This window comes from Myotis brandtii, unplaced genomic scaffold (assembly GCF_000412655.1).
Source record: "Myotis brandtii unplaced genomic scaffold, ASM41265v1 scaffold927, whole genome shotgun sequence".
Classification (NCBI taxonomy): domain Eukaryota; kingdom Metazoa; phylum Chordata; class Mammalia; order Chiroptera; family Vespertilionidae; genus Myotis; species Myotis brandtii.
The window spans coordinates 2,515,810-2,537,654 of record NW_005371823.1 but is presented as its reverse complement, the minus strand read 5'-3'; the positions used below and the strand labels follow the sequence as shown (position 1 = coordinate 2,537,654).

The window sequence follows — 21,845 nt, the reverse complement described above, 5'->3', positions numbered from 1 at the left end:
AAGCTGAATGCTCTTTTAAATGATATCTGTAAATTCCATTTATTTGGCAAAGTAATAGTTAAAATTCATGTAATTGAATTTCAGAAAGACGGACTGCCTCGTGCTATATTATTATTGATATTAGTGAGTCCAAATTACGTTCCTCTAATTAATTCCCTTTCAATGTGCACGAATTTCTTGCACCGGGCTACTCTATATAATAATAAAAGCCCAGCCACCCTATGGCGGAATGACCAGAACGACCGTTTGCTATGACGCACACTGACCACCAGGGAGCAGACACTCAACGCAGGAGCTGCCCCCTGGTAGTGAGTGTGCTCCCACAGCTGGAGTGCTGCTCAGCCAGAAGCCAGGCTCACGGCAGCACTAAGGAGCAGTGCACCCAGCAGTATGGAGCGAGCCAACGGGCGGTTAGGAGTGAGGGGTCCCAGATTGCGAGAGGGATGTCCGACTGCCGGTTTAGGTCCAAGGGGTCCTGGATTGTGAGAGGGTGCAGACCGGGCTGAGGGATCCTCTCCCACCCCCGACACCCCCACATGAATTTCATGCATCAGGCCTCTAGTATATAATAAAAATCTTCCTACCACATCCCTGACTAAAATCATCTCATAATCATCCCATGTATGATATTTTCAACTGATTTAGAAGAGATCTCAGATCAGGTTGGCTTCAAGCCATTGATTTTTCAAGGACAGTACTTGAATTGCTAGGGATCTCCATCTGAAATGCATGTCATTTGGGCAGTGATCATGAGGTCTCCAATGACTTGTCATTTTTACAAAGGTGTACTTGTATGATGATCACAGATTCATGTGGAAAAACTGTGCCCAGGGTGGCTTAAGTTTACATATTTTACTGACTCCCTTATCTAAAGGCAAGTCAAATTACTTTATCCATCATTGAATGCAGCTGTCTCTGAAATGAGATGTAACAGCTATTGCTTACCTTAATAGTTCAGAACCGGGATTTGATGACTCTACAATGAATTAAAAGACTGCAAGAAAAATTGTAAGATCACCAGTTTGATCTTCCAGTGCTCACCTGTAGACATTGTATGCTCTTAAATTTCCTTTCATGCTTTTTAGACAGCCATTTATTTACTCCTTGATCCTTGTAGAGAATGCAAACCATAAATTCTTAGATTCAATCATGAAAGACTTTTAAAATGATTTTAATGATGTGTAACCTAGAGCCTGAAAGCTCAATGTGATATGTGTGGGTTGTGTTACCCATATGTATATGGGAATCATGGAATTAAATGGAAGGGAGGCTAAAAAAATGACATCTAGTTATACTGGCCTTGTATATTCATGCTTTAAGTTTTCCAAATTTTTACTCCAAACCCATGACAATAATAGATGAATATATGAAGGAAGAGTATGAAAGACATAGCTATGGTGGAAAACATTATAAACAACTCTGTGAACTAGAAATGAAAAGACACATTCAATAGTAAGCAGGACTGAAGCTGTGGGATGTAATACAAAGCTTCAGGAAGCAAACAGGTGGGAGATCATAATCCTGTGGGGAAACAGACTAAAAGTGCTCCATATGTGGGAGAACCTCAAAGAGATAAAGAAAAACATAACACCCATTAAAGAAAAAGCAATCAATTAGAAAAATAAATCACTCAGAAAGAAACAGCAACCGTGTGATGTGAAAGTAACTAATTAGAAATTTGGGGAATGAAACATTTAAAAACCTCAGTGGGAAAAATAAACTCTAGAGGAGCTAAGTCAGAGGGAATGAGTGAAGCAGGAAAAAGTACTTCACCCAGAAGGCAGAGGGACAGAGGGGGACAAAATGAAAGAGCAGTTTAAAAATCTGGAGGATATTGGGAAATTACAATGTTTGTATATTAGATTTTTTCAGAAAAAAAAATTGAAGAAAGGGCAAAAAAATAGTATTTGCAGATATAATAGTTGAAAATATTCTAAGCTTAAAGAAAGTTGTGTAATTGAAAGTGCATATCAGGTGCTGTGCAATAAAAATAGCATAAATCTCATTAGGAACAACTAATGCTTGAAGGTGTGATATTTTACAACTAAACTATTATATAATGGTGAGAGTGAAATAGGACATTATCAGACATGACAAAACTAGAAGAGTTTACCACTCACAGATTTTCGGTGAAAACTAAAGAATGGACTTCAGATGAGAAATAGATTCAATTCTTGGAGAAATGAATGAAAACGGAGAGCATAGACATTGTAAAATATATTGGTAAGCTTAATTTTTCTTGCACAAAATGATGGAACTCGAATTTAACACAATAATAACAACTAAAATTGAGGAGCTTACTTAGTGTCTAATCAAAACATAATCATTTCTCTTGGTCAAAGGGATGCTAAACATAAATTCTTAGATTTATATTCTAAGAACCATAAATTTTTAGATAATACATCTAGACTAAAATACTGTAGCTTTGAATGTATGTTAAAAATTACAAGTGCTTACTGAAAGAGTAGAAATACAATATATGCTTCCTAAACAATAGAGAAAATAGACAAAAGTCCTTTTTAATCCAATATGAGGCAAAAATTAGCTAAGGAAAAAAATACAAAACTTAATGTAACAAAATCTACAATAAGATGATAGAAACAGGTCCAGACATATAAAGTAAAATAGTTCATCTCAGTTCTTTAGAGTATTATTTATAATAGGATATATTTTTAATCCAATTATATGTAGTTTATAAGAATCTAAAACAAATACAAATTTGAGAATAAATAATGGGAAAATATTAGCAAAGGAAAGCTGGTGTTGTAATGTTGACAAATAGAATCTATATATATAAAAGCCTAAGCGACCGCTCGACCGTTAGACCATTCAACCAGTAGCTATGATATGCACTGACCACCAGGGAGCAGACACAGGCATGGAACAGACTGATGAATCTCAGAAGGAAAAGGGGAGGGGGGAGGGTGGGAAGAGATTAACCAAAGATCTTATATACATACTAGAGGCCCGATGCACGGATTCATGCGCTGGTGGGGTCCCCTGCCTGGCCTGCGGAGATTGGGCCAAAACTGGCAATCCAACATCCCTTGAGGGGTTCCAGATTACGAGAGGGCACAGGCCAGGCCGAGGGACCCCACCGGTGCATGAATCTGTGCACCAGGCCTCTAGTATAAGATAAAAATCACATATGGAGATGAAAAGTCAGTCACTCCTTCTTGATAAAAGGAATAGTCCCAACAAGAGTATTAGAAGTTATGAATTTGTATACACATAACAATATAGCTGTCAATTAAATAACACAAAACTGGCAGAATTACAAGAGATTATTAAAACCAAAATTATAATGGAAGATTTGACCACCTTTTATGAAACTGATGACTTATGGAAACCAAATTATAATAAGGCCATAGGTTTGAAATGCAGAATTAAAAATTGTGATTATGGTTTTGTATGCTTGGGTATAGAATCTTGCTTTCAATAGATAAAGAACACATTTTTCAAGCACAAATGGAACATTCATAAAATTCAATTATGTCTGAATCACAAAGGAACTTAAGTGAATTTTATAAAATTGTCACAATAAAGACTACAGTCTTGATCATGATGCAGTCAAATTAGGAAACAACACAAAATAGTGAAAATAAACAAACATATTTTGACCAAGAGTAATTCTACATGACTCAGTAATAATGACAAAATATTGAAAACTGAATGATAATAAACGTGCCACTTTTCACATCTTCTGGGCTGCAGCTAAATTGGGTCTTAAATTCTTCTATTTAAAAATAAGAAATGTGTAAATATAAATGACTCAAAAAACCAGAAATAAAAGAGCTATTGAGTGAACACAAAGAAAACAGGAAAGGAAATGATAAAAGTAAGAATACAATTTTTAAAATTAAAATGGGAGAAAATATTGAAAACAATACAAATAGCTGGCACTTTGATGAGACCCAAAAACTGTTAAATACCTGACAAGATCTATCAATAAAAGACCAATCACCAATAAAGTATTCTGCAATAAGAAAATTCATAAAACAAATGACAAACCCTAGAAAAAAAACACTGTTGATAAGCACAGGACAAATGGCCTTGGTTTAGAAGTGTTTCAATATTAATAAAAAAGGATGGATAGTCAATTAGAAAAATGGTCAAAGAATATGAAATAAATTTACAGTAAAAAAAAAGATTATAAATCTGGCCATAAATGTCTGAAAAAACATGTTCAACCTCAATCATATAAAAGTAAAGATATGCAAATAAAAATACTAATGAGATAAATACCAATATTTTTATCAGAATGGCAAAAGTTTTAAATTTAATAAGATTTGGTATTGGTGAAAATGTTGGGGAATGCATCTCAGTAGATATGGACAAAGTACTTATATAACATTTGGTCTTTGTTCATGCTCTAAGCATATTTAACAAATCCTATCTAATAAAAGGGTAATATGCAAATTAACCATCACTCCATCACAAAGATGGCGGCGCCCAGTCCTCTCAGCCCTGCCGGAGTTCCCCAGTCCTGGGGGGGCGGCCGCTGAGAGCGGGCAGTGTGAGCGGCCTGGCGAAATGCTTGCTTTGTTGCCGTGGCGACAAGGCAAGAGTTCCACCCCAGGATGGGCCTCTGGGCCATGGAGAGCCTCTGGGCAGCGGGCACGGAGCAGCCAGTCCCCGCAGAGAGCTACTGGCACACAGATTTATGTGCAGGGTTACTAGTATAATCATAAAAACAATAAACAAATCTTAACAAGTGATGTACAAATGGAAACATCCTTAACCCAGCATAGAAAAACAGAATAGTATGGTATTAAATGCTTGGGCTCCACAGCCAGACTGCCTGGGTTTGAATTCTGATTTTATTTCTTGGTAGTGGATGACTTTAGAGAATCACTGAACTTCTCAATGCCTCAATTTTCTCCTGTGTTAAATGAGGACCATAATAGTACTTACTTATTGGGTTGTTTTGAGAATTCAATTAGTTAATATTTATAGAGCACTTAAAACAGTGCCTTGTACATAGTAAGTACTATATAATTTGTTTTCTTAAATAAATAAATTTCACAAGGAAAAGTAATTTCTAACTGCCTTTAGGTTAATTAGCAAACTTTCTCTTGCCTATCCTATCTAATAAAAGAATAACATGCAAATTGACCATCACTCCAACACACAAGATGGCCACCCCATGTGGACACAAGATGGCTGGCAGGGGAGGGCAGTTGGGGGGGACCAGCCCTGCAGGGGAGGGCAGTCGGGGGCGACCAGGCTTGCAGAAGAGGGCAGTTGGGGGGGACCAGGCCAGCAGAGGGCAGGTGTTAATTAGAAGAAATATTTTAGTATCACTATTTGCCCTTTCTCTATAATAGAAGTGTCAGAGATGAAAGACAATTAGTAAAATGTATATGAAAATCCTATATAATAAAGAGGTAATATGCAAATTGACCGCCATGCCCTTGCACAAAATGGCCGCCCCCATGTGGTCACAAGATGGCTGCCACAAATGGCCAGCAGGGGAGGGCAGTTGGAGGCAATCGGGCCAGCAGGGGAGCAGTTAGGCATCGATCCGGCTGGCAGGGGAGTGGTTAGGGGGTGATCAGGCAGGCAGGCAGGTGAGTGGTTGGGAGCCAGCAGTCCTGGATTGTGAGAGGGATGTCCGACTGCCCGTTTAGGCCCGATCCCACAAGCAGTCGGACATCCCTCGAGGTGTTCCAGATTGGAGAGGGTGCAGGCTGGGTTGAGGGACACACACCCTCCATCCCCCCTCCCCGTGAACAGATTTTGTGCACCGGGCCTCTAGTCCTATATAATAAAAGGGTAATATGCAAATTGACCCTAACAGCAGAACAACTGCTCAACCAGTCACTATGAGGCGCACTGAACACCTCTCGGTTCCTTTCCCTGGCCAGCAGGCTCTCATTGTCTGATGGCAAACGGGAAACTGGGACTGGGTGGCAGGGGACGTGGGCGGCACCAGATCAAGGCCCCCACCCCACCAGTCACCCCACACCCCTGTGGCAGGGGCAGGGGCTGGCGAGTGGGCAGGAACAGCCGATCTCTCAGTACCCCCCCAACCCCCGGACAGCAGGCTCCAATTGCCCGATAGTAAATGGGGAATCGGGTGTTGGTGACAGCGGGGGGTGGGGCTAGCTGCTGGCAGCCGGGGAAGATGGCCCTGATCACAGGCCAGACCTAGGGACCGTACCTGCGTATGAATTTCGTGCACCGGGCCTCTAGTCTAAGATAAAGATAACTAGGAGTTGTAGCCTCTAGAATTATGGGTTCTTAAAAATGTCTGTTACTGGCCAATTAACCATTTCTAATAGATTAAACAGACACTTGTATATTGCACTGGTGATACTGAAGTAGTATAAAGTAAATTATAGGTGACTTGACACAGACTTACATATGAATGCCAACTCTGTGTTGGCAGAGGTGGCATGTACATCAGTACCTCAGTTGGGAAGGGATTCCATAAACAGTAGTTATTATACATAAACAAGAGAGACCGTTATAATACTCCATATTATATAGCTAAAAGTAAATTCTACTTGGATTAAAGATTGAAATGTGAATAGCAACATTTAAAACTGAAAAGAAAATATAAAAGACTAACTTTATGACCTTGGGCAGGGAAAGGGATAACATCTCTATGTGAGGTTTTAATAAAGATCAAGCCAACTTGAACATTGGTCCCAGGCCGAATCTGATTATTCAAAGTCATTGATTCAACTGTAAAGAACTATTTAAATATGAATTTTATTATGACTTGAAGCAAAATGGGGAGGAAAACGATGAAGTAGTCTTTGTGTTGCAGAAAATAATCCAGGGGCAGATGTGTTTGAAACTAAATTATTTCAAAGAGCCATCATTTCTTCCTGTGTTTATAGATTCAGTGGAATTTTGACTATCTCCCAATTCAATCCCTTTCTTTCTTGTACTTGGTTTTACTGATTGGGCTTTACTTCTGGATGAATCCTGTATATCAGGGTCTGTGGAAGAATAGCCTTTTGCCACTTTCTTCTGTTGCCTGGTTGGCTTATGTTTCATTTTGGGACATTAACCATGGAGTGCAATGTTTCATTTTGGTCTGGATAGCACCATCTTTTTCTAGCTGTATCATACCATTAAGTGAGTCCCATGGTCGAGTATCTGCAAACTTGTAATGCCATTCTCCCGTGTGTTGAGCAAGTTCAAGTAACTTGTAGGTCCACTCTTCATTTTTGTTTTCCAATCTCTGGCAGATTGTCTTTGAGCTTCCTCTGAAACTTACTTCTGTAGAGTAGCTGCTGTTTGGTCTTTTGCATTTATGGCTCTAGTGACTTGCTGCCAGAGTTTCACTGCTTCAATCTCCCTGCTCTTCCAGTTTTACAATGTGCCTTATTAACCTCCATTGCTTAACATCTGGTGTTAGGTACCAGAAAACCTCTGAATTATCAGTCTTTTTGTCATTCATAAAAACTTCACTATCCCAATGGCCTTCCAGAGTAGCTAAGACTTCCTTTCCCAGTTTAAGTTTCCCTACTATCTGATTAACACAGGCACTCACAACTACCTAGAAATGGCTTTAGTTTAAATTCAAGTATTGCACAGTATCTAGTTTTTTTTGACATGTAATATTGATTGTTCCAGCAAGCTCCTGTGTCACTGTGCATAAATAATTCCTTTACAGTGAGCATATGGCATTATTATTGCATAATCTTCACCTCTATTCAAGAAAGTTAATTGTGCTTCTGCATCTAATATTGAAGATAATGAGTTTCCATAGAACTTGGACTAAGCCAGGATACTACCACTGAGGCAAAACCCATCCTTTCAGTACTAACATAAAAGGCAGGTAGTGGTGGGACACCTGTTCAGCAGTATAAAAAGTTTTGCTGTTTGTTCTGAATGAATCCACAAATGACTGAAAGTCTCACCAAGTGTATGATGATAAGGTTCAGTCCCTTTGGTCTTTTATAGAATCCTGACAAATACCATTTCACTGCTTTCTTCAAACAGAAATAAGATTTTCTTCAAAAGCAGCTTCAGTAGGAAATCTGCATGACAATAGTCATATGAAAGTTTATTCACAAAAGAATGTAGGACAAAATAAATGTAGGACAGGTTCATGCCAGGACGGACTTCTCAGCAGTGCCTAGATAAGGCTTTGGTTTTCTTCAGACACCGTTGCTATTTGAGAGACCTCACCTCCCCTCTGAGTCCCTCATGGCTCTGCTCAGTGTAGGTGGTCTCCTTTAAAGGCTCAAGAGGCTCAAGTTTGATATATGTGTCATCTTGCCTTCTGATGTATCTGTGTCACTTTCTTCGCTTTTCCCTATCACCTCATTGTCAGGCACATCATGCTCTTGGTCATTTTCTTTATTGGATTTATCAGAATACATATCTTGGTCCTCAAAATGCTGTTGTTCAATTTCACTATCATTTAACTAGAAGTTGTCGCGACTGGATATTGTTAGCATGTAATAAGTGATATAAAGTCACATGTGTGCTCTCTGATGAAATGCTCAATTCATGTTCCTTTCCTTCCCTGGTCATTATATGTTTAAGGAGACTAGGACATTTCAAAGCCAACTCCAAAACATCCGTTCAACACCTTCCATCTGACTCCAAAGTAGCTCAGATGATCCTGCTAGGAAAGGGCTGAGTTATGAATCCAACTTCTTCACCTTTTGGACCCTTTACTGCCCAAATAAACTGCTCCAAAGGATGAAAAAGTTTGAAACAAAAGCCATCCTTTTATTGATGGATGCTCAACGATTTCACAGGCATTCAGAAGGACTGTTCCTACCTATTGACCATTTTGGGGGGCTTTATAAATCAGTAGCACCTGGGTTTCAACACACACCAACCTTGGTCCAGCTCTTTAAAGCACCACGAATCTTCAGCCAATCAGCCATAGCAGTAACAGACGGGTCTGTGATTGTACTGAGTAACTCCTTCCCAGCTCTTTTCTTCTCGGTAAATTTTTTTCCCACCTTGAGATACAGTATTCTTTTTTAGTGAGCTTGCTTGAAGCTGAACTGCCCTTCTCCAAGTCATTTTGAAGTTTAGACTCAGACTTGCTTTTGACATAGAAAGAGAAGAAGCATTTTTATTTTGAGAAATGTCTTTCTTTCCTCTTTCAAAACCCTGGCTATGAGGATTTGCTGGACTTAAAAAATTGCTGATACAAATCTTTGGTTGGGTTGGATAAACTTCTTTCCCCTGGCACTGACTCATCTTTCCTGGTGTCAGAAGTTGAGATTCTTCACAGTTGTGGTCCAACGACATCTTTGCTATCACCAAGAAGCATCTCTTAAACTTCAGCAACTTATAAATGTGGCAAGATCGAAGTTCGGTCAGCTTCTCCATCTGCCAAACCTACCCCCATAGTGAAAGAAGATAAGGTTATACTTCTCTTTCCATAATGTTAGCCATCTTGTGAATCTGGAAATCCAGTGTGGAGCCCCTGGATTGGCCAGGCATTGGGAGTCCATTCTGGTGCCCTGCATGCGCCTGGTCAGAGCCCAGGCTCAGGGCTCAGTATTACCACTGTGGAGGGACTGCAGGCTCCAACCTCCAGTGGGGGCCGGGGCGGGAACTCCAGCCCTCACCTCCCCTCTGTTTGTCCTGTATTAGTGGTGGCTGCTGCCACTGCAAAAGCCACTGGTTCAACATCTTTAGGAGACTATGCACGTGCTATTGATACATAATGATTTTTCAGTGTTGTCTCTGTCTTTACTTGGAAAATACATTGTCACAGAAGTGGTCATCAAAGTGAAATATTAATTTGACGGTACAACTATTTGTGTTTATATGCTACTAGTGGCCTGGTGCATGGATCCGTGCACAATGAAAGGAAATTAAATTAGAAGAAATATTTTAATATCACTATTCACCCTTTCTCTATAATAGAAGTGTCAGAGATGAAAGAAAATTAGTAAAATGTATATGAAAATAATATATAAATTGATTAATAAATAAACAATAACAACATGATATAACAACAACAAAGACATGTAAAAACATGTATAAAAACATGACATAAAACCAAAAAAACATGATTTAAAAACAAGTGATAAAAACAATAACTGATGAATTGATTAAACTTATTCAATATCTCCCTGTATACCACATTAAGAGTAAAAACACTTTCAGAGTGCTTGACTAATTTCCCGTGTGATGAAGTTTTTACAACTTTAACATCACACGCTCTTCAAACTCTAGAGAAAGCAACATGTAACTGACCATGTCAGAAAACGGGTTCAGGTAGGAATATTCCTACTCTGTCTAGTATTTGTGCTTGTGATTTATTAATAGTCATTGCAAATGCTGGCATCACAGGAAACTGTCTTTGAATTAATTTAAATGGGAGGCCAGTGTCAGACGGGGACAAATCAATTCTTGAAATCAGAACAACCTCTCCTTTTGCAGATCCTGTTAATACTTCAGTTTTGAGAAACACACGCGAGCCATTGGCACCAGCAAGAGCTTTATATGTATCGCACATGTGCGAGTCAACATTTATTTTTAAATTGCCAGTGCACGTCATATGTACCGGCCCGTCGGGCGGATGTATGGTCGGTCACTTAGCCTTTTATATGGTGAATTAACTAGATAAGCCTACCAGTCTACCACTCTTCTATTTTCTATTTATTCTCTAAGTAAGATGTTTGAAGTTCAGATAAAATAGGTATGAATCAGAAAATTCTCACTGTTGTCCATGAGTTAAAAAATAAAATTAAAAACATATAGAGAACTTGTAAAACTTAACACCAATCAAACAAACAATCCAATCAAAAAGTGGGCAGAGGACCTGAAAATACACCTCTCCCCAAAAAGATATACAACTAGCCAATAGATATATGAAAAAAAATATTCAACCTCACTGGCAGTTAGGGAAATGCAAGTCAAAGTTACAATGAGATACCATCTTACACCTGTTAGAATGACCAGTATCAACAAAACAAGCAATAACAAGTGTTGGAGAGGTTGTAGAAAAAAAGGAAATCTCATTCACTGCTGGTGAGAACGTAGATTGGTACAACCACTATGGAAAGCAATCTGGCAATTCCTCAAAAAATTAAGAATAGAGCTACCATATGACTCAGCAACCCCTCTCCTGGGTAGATACCCGAAAAACCCCAAATCATGAATTCACAAAGATATATGCACCCCTATATTTATTGTAGCATTATTCATGATGGTCAAAACATGGAAATAACCAAAGTGCCCTGTGATAGAGGACTGGATAAAGAAGATGTGGTACATATACACAATGGAATACTACTCAACCATAAGAAAGAATGAAATAGCATCATTTGCAACAACATGGATGGACCTTGAGAACATTATGCTAAGTGAAATAAGTCAGATAGAAAAAGCTAAGAACCATGTTTTCATTCATGTGGTATATAAAACTGAAACTTATGAACACAAACAGCACAGTGGTGGTTGTCAGAGGGAAGGGGGTGGGGAGAGTAGGGGATCCTAATATGAGGTGACAAGAGAAGATTTGACTCTGAGTGGTGGACACAGGGTGCAATATACAGATCTTGTAACATAGAAATCCACATATGAAACTTACATGTTCATGTTGACCAGTGTCACCCTAATCAATTTAATAAATACAATTTAAAATATAAATAATAGTAAAGAGGAATAAAAATTAAAATATCAAGGTTTTAAATTTTATATTTTTGAAATGATACTTGTTTTTGTCTGTCCTAATTACATACAATTCCTAAAAAAGGGGGGGGGGCGGTTGAAACAGTGAATCTGGTAGTTGTCACAATGCAATTGAAATGAATTGGAAGAAAACATTTTTCAGGAACAAGAAAAACAGTTATTGAAAGGGAATAAAAGTGTATATTAGCAAAGTACATTTTATTTTAGGGTCAATTTAAAATACACACATACTGGTTTCCAAGTGAGGAGGGGTTGAGGGAAGGAGATATGTCTTTAAACTTTTACTCAGACATTTATTTTAAAAATTGTAAACTTTCTTGACAGGTTTAAGTCCAGATAAGCATCTTGGAAAAACCCTGGATCAAATGGAGCCTCATCTCTTAGAGGTAAGAATTTATCTACATGTTTCTCAAAGTGTAGGCATCTGTAGGTATCTAAAGGGCAGAACAAATAGTGCTATGTTGTAATTATGAAATCAAATTTAATTTAGAAAAACTCAGATATATTCATGATACATTTTTATGAAAACCTTAACGTTCTAATGGGTATTAAAATGTCTAAAATTAATTATAGAAATTATTACCAGCTTGTTGGCCTAAGTAAAAAAGTAAGCTGTATATAAAAGGAAATTGTTCTATCAGAAAGTTTACTTTTATTGAAATGGACATGTTAGGCTATACAAAAAGTCCTATACTCATAAGTATCTGATAATCTTTGTGATTAGATGTTTTTTCATCAGAAATGTGAGTAGAAACTTCCTTTAAAGAATATCTACTTTAACCTCTTCTCTTTTACCAATTAGAAAATTAATTTACAGAGTAGTAAAGAAGTTCCCCAAGTTTTCAAGTTACAATTGCTTAGCCATTATTGTTGTCAAATACTAAATGTGTTCTAAACATTAAAGAAAAATTCAGTTATTTTCACTCTTTTCTATTAACTGTGTTATACAGAGGTGGGTAAAAGTAGGTTTTTAGTTGTGAGTATGCAAAACAGAATTTATTTTTATATTACTATTTATTAATTATTGTATTATTTGTGCTACAACTATAAACCTACTTTTTCCCACCCTGTATTTTACTAGAGTTTTAGGGCAAATGTTATGAATAGTATGGTAGTGTTTCATGAACGAGAATAGTATAATTATTAGAGTTTTTTATTTCACAATCATGATGGAAAAAAGAAAATCACCCTATTTTTATGAAAGAACTTTTATGATCTCCTTTAATGTTATCATTTTCCCTCCCATACTCTTAATTCATCAGCATTGTTAATACCATTGCTGTGATGTGAACTGTTGGCAGTTACACTCTTCATTAACTTTATGGCTTTCACATTTTCTTTGAGTTATTTATATTTGATTATTTTGTAGTTTATCAATATGTACCAAATGCTTAGAAATTCCTAAGATGCTAATTCATTCTTTCTTTCATTAAGCATTATTAAGGACTTAATATGTTCTAGGCAAATAGTAAAGATTAAAATAAAAATGAAATGTTTATATAATTATGACAAATTATATTTGATTTCTAGACAAGTTGGTGTTCATTTATTTAAGTCTATCTAATGGGCATGGTTACTTTCCATGCCCCTCTGATTAGACTCTTCCTAAGGCGATTTGCTTTATGGCCAGCATTGTATCTATGTTCACATCTCTAAACAAGCCCTAAGAAATTCTAAAACAGTGATCAAGTATATCATCTTCTGGTTCCTTGGTATCAGTAACACATTTGAGGCCCTGCCTTTCTAGACTTCTCTGAAAGAGGGTATGCCTTCTTGAAACTGTCGTCCATTGGCTTCTATGATGCCATTCACTCCTACACCTTCTGAGTACTTCCTTAGCTTACTTGTGGGGCTTACCATATATATTTCACCCCTTACATGTTGTAGTTCCATCCATAGCCTTCCTCCTGTGGTAATGTTAGATATCCCCAGGACTTCAACTGCCAATTTTATTCTTATGCCAATTAAGTCTGTTCTTCCATTTCTCATGTGCTCCAGGCATGTGTTAGCACCTTCCTGTCTTAGATGTCCTCAAGCACCTCACCTTAACTGCAGAACTGAACATTTCTTTCCTGGCAATGAGGGATCCCATTGTCTACTGAGTTGTCTAAGCCAAAAAAAGTGAATTGTAATAAATGATTTCACATATTCCATTATTTATGAACTAGAGGTCTGGTGCACAAATTCATGCACTGGTGGGGTCCCTCAGCCTGGCCGGTGATCGGAGCTGATCAGAGCTGTCTCTCCCAGACCCGATTGGAGCCGATTGAGGCTGGATGGCCAGCGGGGAGGGACCGTGGGAGGTTGGCTGGCAGTAGGAGGTTGGCAGTGGGAGCGCACTGACCACCAGGGGGCAGCTCCTGCATTGAGTGTCTACCCCCTGCTGGTCAGTGTGTTGTCATAGAGACCAGTTGTAATGTCACTTAGGATTTTATATATATATAGATAGGGCTCCAAGTTCTTTTAATTCTATCATCTTACTATCTTATTATCTGTTTCTTTTAATCCTTATTGTCACTGCATTAGGGTCTGCCCTAGGTTATTGCAGCAATCTTTTCTCTTTTCCTCTTTTTTTTTGCTTTTTTTTCAAATGTATTGAGGTGACATTGGTTAATAAAATTATGTAGGTTTGAGGTATACAATACTACAATGCATCATCTGTATATTGTATTGTGTGTTCACCACCTCAAGTCAAGTCTCTTTCTATCACCACTTATCCCCCCTATTCCCTCTTGGACCTCCCTGTACCCCTCTTTCCCTTGGATAATCACCCTACTATTATATGTGTCAATGGATTTTTTTATTTAATTAATCCCTTTCCTTTTTATACTCAGCCCACAACCCCTCTCCCCTCTGACCACTGTCAGTCTGTTCTCTGTTTATGAGTCTGTTGCTATTTTATTTGTTAGTTTATTTTGTTCATTAGATTCCACATATGAGTCAAATTATGTGGTACTTGCAGCATTATTTACAATAGCCAAAATTTGGAAGCAGCCCAAGTGTCCATCAGTATAAATGAGTGGATTAAAAAAGCTGTTGTATGTTTATATAATGGAATACTACTCAACCTTTAAAAGGAAGGGTATCTTACCCTTTGCCACAGCCTGGATGGACCTGGAGAGCATTATGCTAAGTAAAATATGCCACTTAGAGAAAGACAAGTACTATATTGCAGCAGTCTTATAGCTTAACTCTATCTCCCACCTGCCTTACCCTTTGTCAATCCATTGTTCACAGTATTGCTATCATGATATATATGAAATACAAATCTGATCATATCACTTTCCTTATAAACTGTGAGTCATTCCCCATTGCCTCAAAACAAAATGTAAACTCCTTAACATGGCACAGTCTGTCTTTGGGGAAAATGAAGGTTGTAAGACAGCCAGTCTCCTATATCTACGCTATCCTTCATTAATTTAGAACTGTTGATGGTTTCCCTAGAGCAGGGGTGGGCAATCCCTGGCATGCGTGCCAAGCATGGCATGCCAGTAACTTTTGCTGGCACGTGAAACCCTCTCTTATAATCTTCCATTTACAGTTTTTTTCTTAATATCGACTTTGTTATTTTTCAGATAAATCCAGTGTAGGTGCATCTTAGATAAATAAATAATTTTACATAACACATTATCTTAAAGACCATAGACATGGCTGACTTTGAAATGCAGTTGATTGAATTTCAGAGTAGCTCAATTTGGAAGCAGAAATTTATTGACCTTAGAGTTGACTTGGAAAACATTGAAAAAAAGCGATTAGAGACAGGAGTACCAGAGAGAAGTGAAAAACTTTGCAACAGTGTTACTCTCCATGTTTTCATCCACATACGCTTGTGAATCTTTGTTCTCAGTGATGAATTTTGTTAAGTCTCGTAATAGGAGTAGCCTGACGGATGAAAGTAGTAGCTCGTGCATATCTCTGAAGGTCACGAAATATAAACCTGATGTAAAATCTCTGTCATCAGTGATGCAGCAGCAAAAGTCCCACTGATAATATCAAACGGAGTCATAAAGTTTTCTGTCGGACTATCAGTGTACATGTATACATTAAAAAATAAATGTATTTTTCATCATCATATACTGTGTTTTTGTCGCTCGAATGAATTTTATTATTTCTTCAAGGTTCTTCACATACGTACACACCTTAAGAGATATCAAGTAGGCGTAACATGTTCTCAAAAAATTAGGGTTGGCACACAGAAGAATTTTGAGTCAGAGATTTTGCTGGTTTTGGCATGCACTCACAAAAAGGTTGCCCACCCCTGCCCTAGAGTGTGTATCCCCATCTACTCCCATGGTCCAATTCCCTTCTCTGCATGCTTTATCTCTCCTTCACTTCACTAAATCCAATCTTCCCTTAAAGCAGTGGTTCTCAACCTTCTGACCCTTTAAATACAGTTCCTCATCCTGTGACCCAACCATAAAATTATTTTCGCTGCTACTTCATAACTGTAATGTTGCTACTGTTGTGAATTGTAATGTAAATATCTGATATGCAGGATGGTCTTAGGCGACCCCTGTGAAAGGGTCATTCGACAGCCAAAGGAGTCACGACCCACAGGTTGAGAACCGCTGCCTTAAAGTCTAAACTCAGCAATTAATACTGTGAGGTTTTCTTGCTTAAATAAGCCTCCTTTGAACTGCCATTTTCTTCTTTGCTAGTATGTAGCACTTCTCTTATACTTTATTTTTCTCTTAAATCATGTTTATTATACAATTCAGGCATGCAATATGTAAAAAGTAAATTCAACCACTCTAAAATAATGAAAAATCTTCCACTGAATCAGAGACCCCAGTTTTCTGTTCTTTTCCAGATCAACCACTCTTTTGTATTCTAATATATCTCTTCAAAAGCATTTTTGCATATGTAAATATATATGCATGCATTTATCCAGTTTTACCTAAATTGGAATATAATATGCACATTATTTTTCATCTTCCATTTTAACACATTAAAAATCCAGTTCATTTGTTTCCACAACATCATTGTGTTCTATTACGTGGATAATATATTGAACCTGTTTTTTATTGATGATCTTTATTCTTTACTGGTATCTTTTATGTCTTTTGCTATTACAAATAACTCTAGATGAACATTATTATACGTATGTTTTGGGGGCATGTATGAGCTTTTCTGTAGGATAAGATCCTAGAATGGAAATGCTGGGTCACAGGGTATATATGTTTTAATAGATATTTAATAGATATTTTCAGCTTTGATGGGATAACTTGCATCAGACAAACTCAATACAAACAACTAGAAAAGCTGTATGAAATTAAAACAAAAGTAATATTGGAAGGCATTAAGGAATGATAAAAACTGAGATAATTTGAATTATCAAAATTCCAGAGAGGATGAAAGTTCTGACTATGGTCTCATTTCCCATTAAGGAACTTTCTGATTAAAAAAAAATAATGCAGGGATGCCAAGAAGTTGAGGATAACACTTCAGCTAAGAAGCTGAGTAGGGCTTTCATCAGCTTAATAGGCTGTGGAGACAAAAATCAGAATTCAGGGCAAACCGAAGCAGAGTGGACCTGGCCAGCTCTGCAGGTTTCCAGTTGGATTCTTAAATGGGCTGCACCCTAAAAGTTAAGGCAAACTGGAAACAGTCCAGTTCTTGCAAATACTTACATCCAACTTTGAATCATATCAATCCTAGACTGAATTAAAGAAATCTGATCCTACTCTTACTGCCTATTTCTTTCCTAAGAACGATAAGGTGGTTCAAAGCCTCAGATTATCTCTAATAGATTTCACGTACAGTTTCTAAAGGCAGTCAAAAATTACCAAGCCAGTAAATTTATTCTTTTTTAATTGCCAACCATCTCAGGAGAACCGATGAGATAACCAAAACAGAGAAAGACACACAATAGAAAGAGTCTCAGAGGATATTTATTTAATCCAATTATCAGTTTAGACTTTAAAGTGCCTATGAACTATTTTAGGGGAGAGTTTGAATTTATATAAAAGAATCAAATTGAATTCTAGAACTTAATAGAATGCCTGAAATTAAGAATACTAGTACAATACATGGGTTTACCAGTATAGTTAATACAGTTGTATAGACAGTTAAGAATTGGAAGAATAGGTGATATAAAATATCCAGACTGAAGCACAGAGAATATATGATGGAAAATCAAGAAAAGATTACAGCAGATGTAAGGGAGAGAAGTTTATCACACATATAATTGGAACTGCAGGAATGGAGAAGAGAGAGGGAAAAATGGAAGTAATATTTGAAGAAATTTTACTTTAGAATTTAGCTGTGCTTATTTTGGCAAATATCTTTCCAGGATGGTATAAATTTCTCTAAAGAGATGAATGAATATTGATGGGTAATTTACATTTTAAGGATTTTTCCCCTTCAATAGTTATCTGAGTATCTTTGTCTCTGGCTTCTCCATAGTCTAATCTTTATGTCCACAGCTCGCCATAAAGAGAGTGCTTAATACATTTTTAGTTAGCAATTTGTTTCTCACCTCTTTCACAGCAGTTATCATACACAACCAAGATTTTCATTCAGACTCTTCTTTTTTCCCTTCATTTTTGCATGTACTCACAAAGGAAACTCAATCAATTGCTTGACATACAAGAGAACAATGATCCTATAAAATAAAAACCTAGTATGCTAAGTGTCCAGTCGTCCGTTCAACCAATCAAAGCGTAATATGCTAATGATATACTAAGGCCGCTCAACCACTCGCTATGATTTACACTGACCACCAGGGGGCAGAAAGTCGACCAGTTGCTGTGACATGCACTGACTACCAGGGGCTGACTCTCCGACCAGTAGGCTAGCTTGCTGCTGGGGTCCAGCTGATTGGGACTGAGCGAAATGGGACAGACATGCCCTGGAGCCCTCCCGCAGTCCCTCCCCAGCTGGCCAACCTCCCATGTGCCTCCCCGGACCCGATCGTGCACCAGTGGGGCCCCTTGGGCTGGCCTGCACCCTCTCACAATCCAGGACCCTGGGGGGATGTCAGAGAGCTGATTTCAGCCGATCCTGCAGGCATAAAAGGCTAATATGCAAATCGACTGCTAAGAATGTCCAACTGACAGCTAAGGCCCACTCCCTACAAGCTCCTGGACTACGAGAAGGTGCAGGCTGGGCTGAGAGACACCCCCCCCACCCCACCCCCGTGCACGAATTTTGTGCACTGGACCTCTAGTTCTAATATAAAAGTGAATGAATCATCAGTCAAACACTATCTTCTTTCTGCAAATAGAGGGTATTTTTTAACTTATTGTCTTAGATTCTATTTTCTGTATTATTGCCTAAGACAAATCAGATTTTAAGGAATGCCTATATCTCCTTGTCTTTATGAATAATGGTATTAACCTCATTAAGTGACATAAAAGATCAAATCCATATTTATTTTTCAATTTGTTGACTCAACTCTCCTGAAGAGGTCAAGGAATCCAAAAGAAGAATGGGAGGAAACAGACAACCTATAGACTTGTATGGGGTGGCAAAGAAAGAGAAAGTTTTGTTCACCTGCCTCAGATCTCCTGAGCCACTTCTCATCTATCTCTTGTATAATGTGGGTCGACATGACTTTTTAATATAGTAAATCAATTTAGCTAATATATTAACCCTTTGCTATAGTGTGTCTAAGAGTTAATATTTTTAAGAGGATTTTGCATATTATAATGATTTTCCTTGCAGAAATGAATATTTTTTAAAATTCTTTATTGTTTAAAGTATTACATATATCTCCTTTTTTTTCCATTGACCTCTCCCCGGCCATTCCCACCCCCAGCACATGCCCTCACCCTCCTACTGTCTGTGTTTATGGGTTATGCTTATATGCATGCATACAAGTCCTTTGGTTGATCTCTTAACCTCCCACCCCCCACTCCCCTGCCTTCCCTCTGTGGTTGGTCAGTCTATTTGATGCTTCTATGTTTCTAGATCTATTTTTGTTCATCAGTTTATGTTGTTCATTCTAATCCACAAATGAGTGAGATCATGTAATATTTACCTTTCTCTGACCTGCTTATTTTGCTTAGCATAATGCACTCCAGGTTCATCCATGCTGCTGCAAATGGTAAGAGTTCCTTCCTTTTTACAGCAGCATAGTATTCCATTGTGTAGATGTACCACAGTTTTTGAATCCACTCACCTGCTGATGGGCATTTAGGCTGTTTCCAAATCTTAGCTATTGTAAATTGTGCTGCTATGGCAGAAATGAATACTTAATTGTGAGAATCACAGAAGTTCATGGCAGGGGTGGTGAATGGAAGGTGATACCTTTAGGCAAGAGTCCTTTCCATAGTTCATTCAGACCCCATGGGGTCAGATGTAAGTTACTTCTGTACCCAGGAGTCCAGGTACAAATACTAATTCTACCGCTTACCTGAAATGGAAGTAATAACAATGGAATGATATGTAAGGTGCTTAGCTCAGTATCCACATTCTTAGTGTTCAATAAAAGTTAGCAGCATTTACTATTATAAGTAAAATTTGCCATTACTAAAGAATAATTCTGAAACTTTTCATCTTTGTAAAATATATAGAAAAAAATGTTAGACACTACAATTAGAGTAATATTTAAAACTCTCAAGGAATTATTAACTGGTATATATCAAGATGTAAGATAGCAGTTCTACCAGAAAAGTGGCAAAGGCTATGGAGAACCACTATGCAGATAAAGAATGTCCCTAAGTTAATATGGATATGAAGAGATGCTCAAACTGATTCAGCATTCAGAAAAATACAAGTTAAAGCAACAGTGAGATGTTACTTTGTACTAGTTTGGCACAAATGAGAAAGATAGATGATGCCAACTTTTGGCAGGTGGTGATTTTATACAACCCCTCTAAGAATATAGATTGTTACTACTATTGTGAAGGGCAATATTGCAGTGCCTAGATTAAATATCCATGTCCTTCTGGAAGGGGCAATATGAATGTCTATTTCTGGAGGAGTCAGTAGTTAAAATGTGGTAGGTTCCCATTATGAAAGACAAGTCTGTCGTTAGAAAAATAATTCAATGTGCATACAACAGCAAAATGCCAAATGAATAAAATCAACATTAAAATAAATTAAAACTATAGGCGCACAATATAATAATACATTTGCAAGGGCATAGATAGGAGATACACATTAAATACTTTTAAATGTTTGCCTGTGATAAAGAAAAAATGGAATATGAATAGAGATAAATGGCAGTTTTTTAAAAATAACATAGAAATACTTGCCTATTGCTGAAAATTTGAGATATAATAAAGTGTAGGGAAGCAAATAAAAAAAACACACACATAGTTCTTTTGCCCCATGAACTGCTAACATGTTGGTATATTCCATAATGGATTCTTTCCTGAGAGTTCCTTGTTCTTCTAGTTCACAAAATTAAATACTTATACGTTTTATTTACATAACTAGGTTCAACTATACATACAATTTGTCTTTTTTCCCTATGTTAAACAATGCTTATTTTTCCACATAACTAAATCTACTTTGAAAATATATTAATTAATGGCTGTGTAGGTTCCATCATATTCATATTCTACATATGATTATATCATCATAAATTTAACAGATTATGTTTCTCTCACATCGATGTTTCTCTTTGTCTCTCTCTCTCTCTCCTCCTCTTCCTCTGTCTAAAAAATAAAATAAAATTTTAAAACTTGCATCAAATTTTAAAGGTTTAGAACTGTTTCTTTAAATGTTTAAGAGTATTTCTATTTTTGTGATATTTTACAATGTTTGTCAAAGTTTGTACTCTCAAATAGTTCTTCAAATTTCAGTGCAACCTTCCTAGTCTCCATCAGACTTATCTCTTGAAGTTGATCATTTGATATTTACCTCCATATCTCTAAATTACATATTTATATTAGTGCTTCATGATTCCCCCCAGCTCCCATCCCCCCACCTTTAGCCATATTTATTGACTTCCCACTCTAGAATATGCAGATTTAGCTGTCTGAACTCCCTTTGCCTCATCACATATGTGCACTTATTCTCTCCTTCCATCTTCCCATATAGTTATACTAGAGGCCCGGTGCACAAAAATTTGTGCACTTGGGGGGCGGGGGAGGGGGGTCCCCCAGCCCGGCCTGTGCCCTCTCGCAGTCTGGGACCCCTCGGGAGATAACGACCTGCTGGCTTAGGCCTGCTCCCGGGTGGCAGAGGGCACGCCCAATCCCTAGGTGCAGCCCCTGGTCAGGCTCAGAGCAGGGCCGATTGGGGAGTTGGGGCGCCGCCCCCTGTCA

At 37.8% G+C, this 21,845-nt stretch overlaps 1 protein-coding gene and 1 pseudogene across 2 annotated transcripts in view; one reads left to right on the top strand and one right to left on the bottom strand.

Moving 5' to 3' along the window:
- DPH6 (diphthamine biosynthesis 6) overlaps positions 1 to 21,845 on the top strand; it is a 170,747-nt gene that overhangs the window by 128,160 nt on the left and 20,742 nt on the right. For both annotated transcript variants that reach the window (XM_014532961.1, XM_005885769.2), the window contains one exon: positions 11,953 to 12,014. In XM_014532961.1, the coding sequence (XP_014388447.1) occupies positions 11,953 to 12,014 (62 nt within the window). The remainder of the gene's footprint in view (positions 1 to 11,952; positions 12,015 to 21,845) is intronic.
- On the bottom strand, positions 6,701 to 9,253 carry LOC102242243 (annotated as a pseudogene).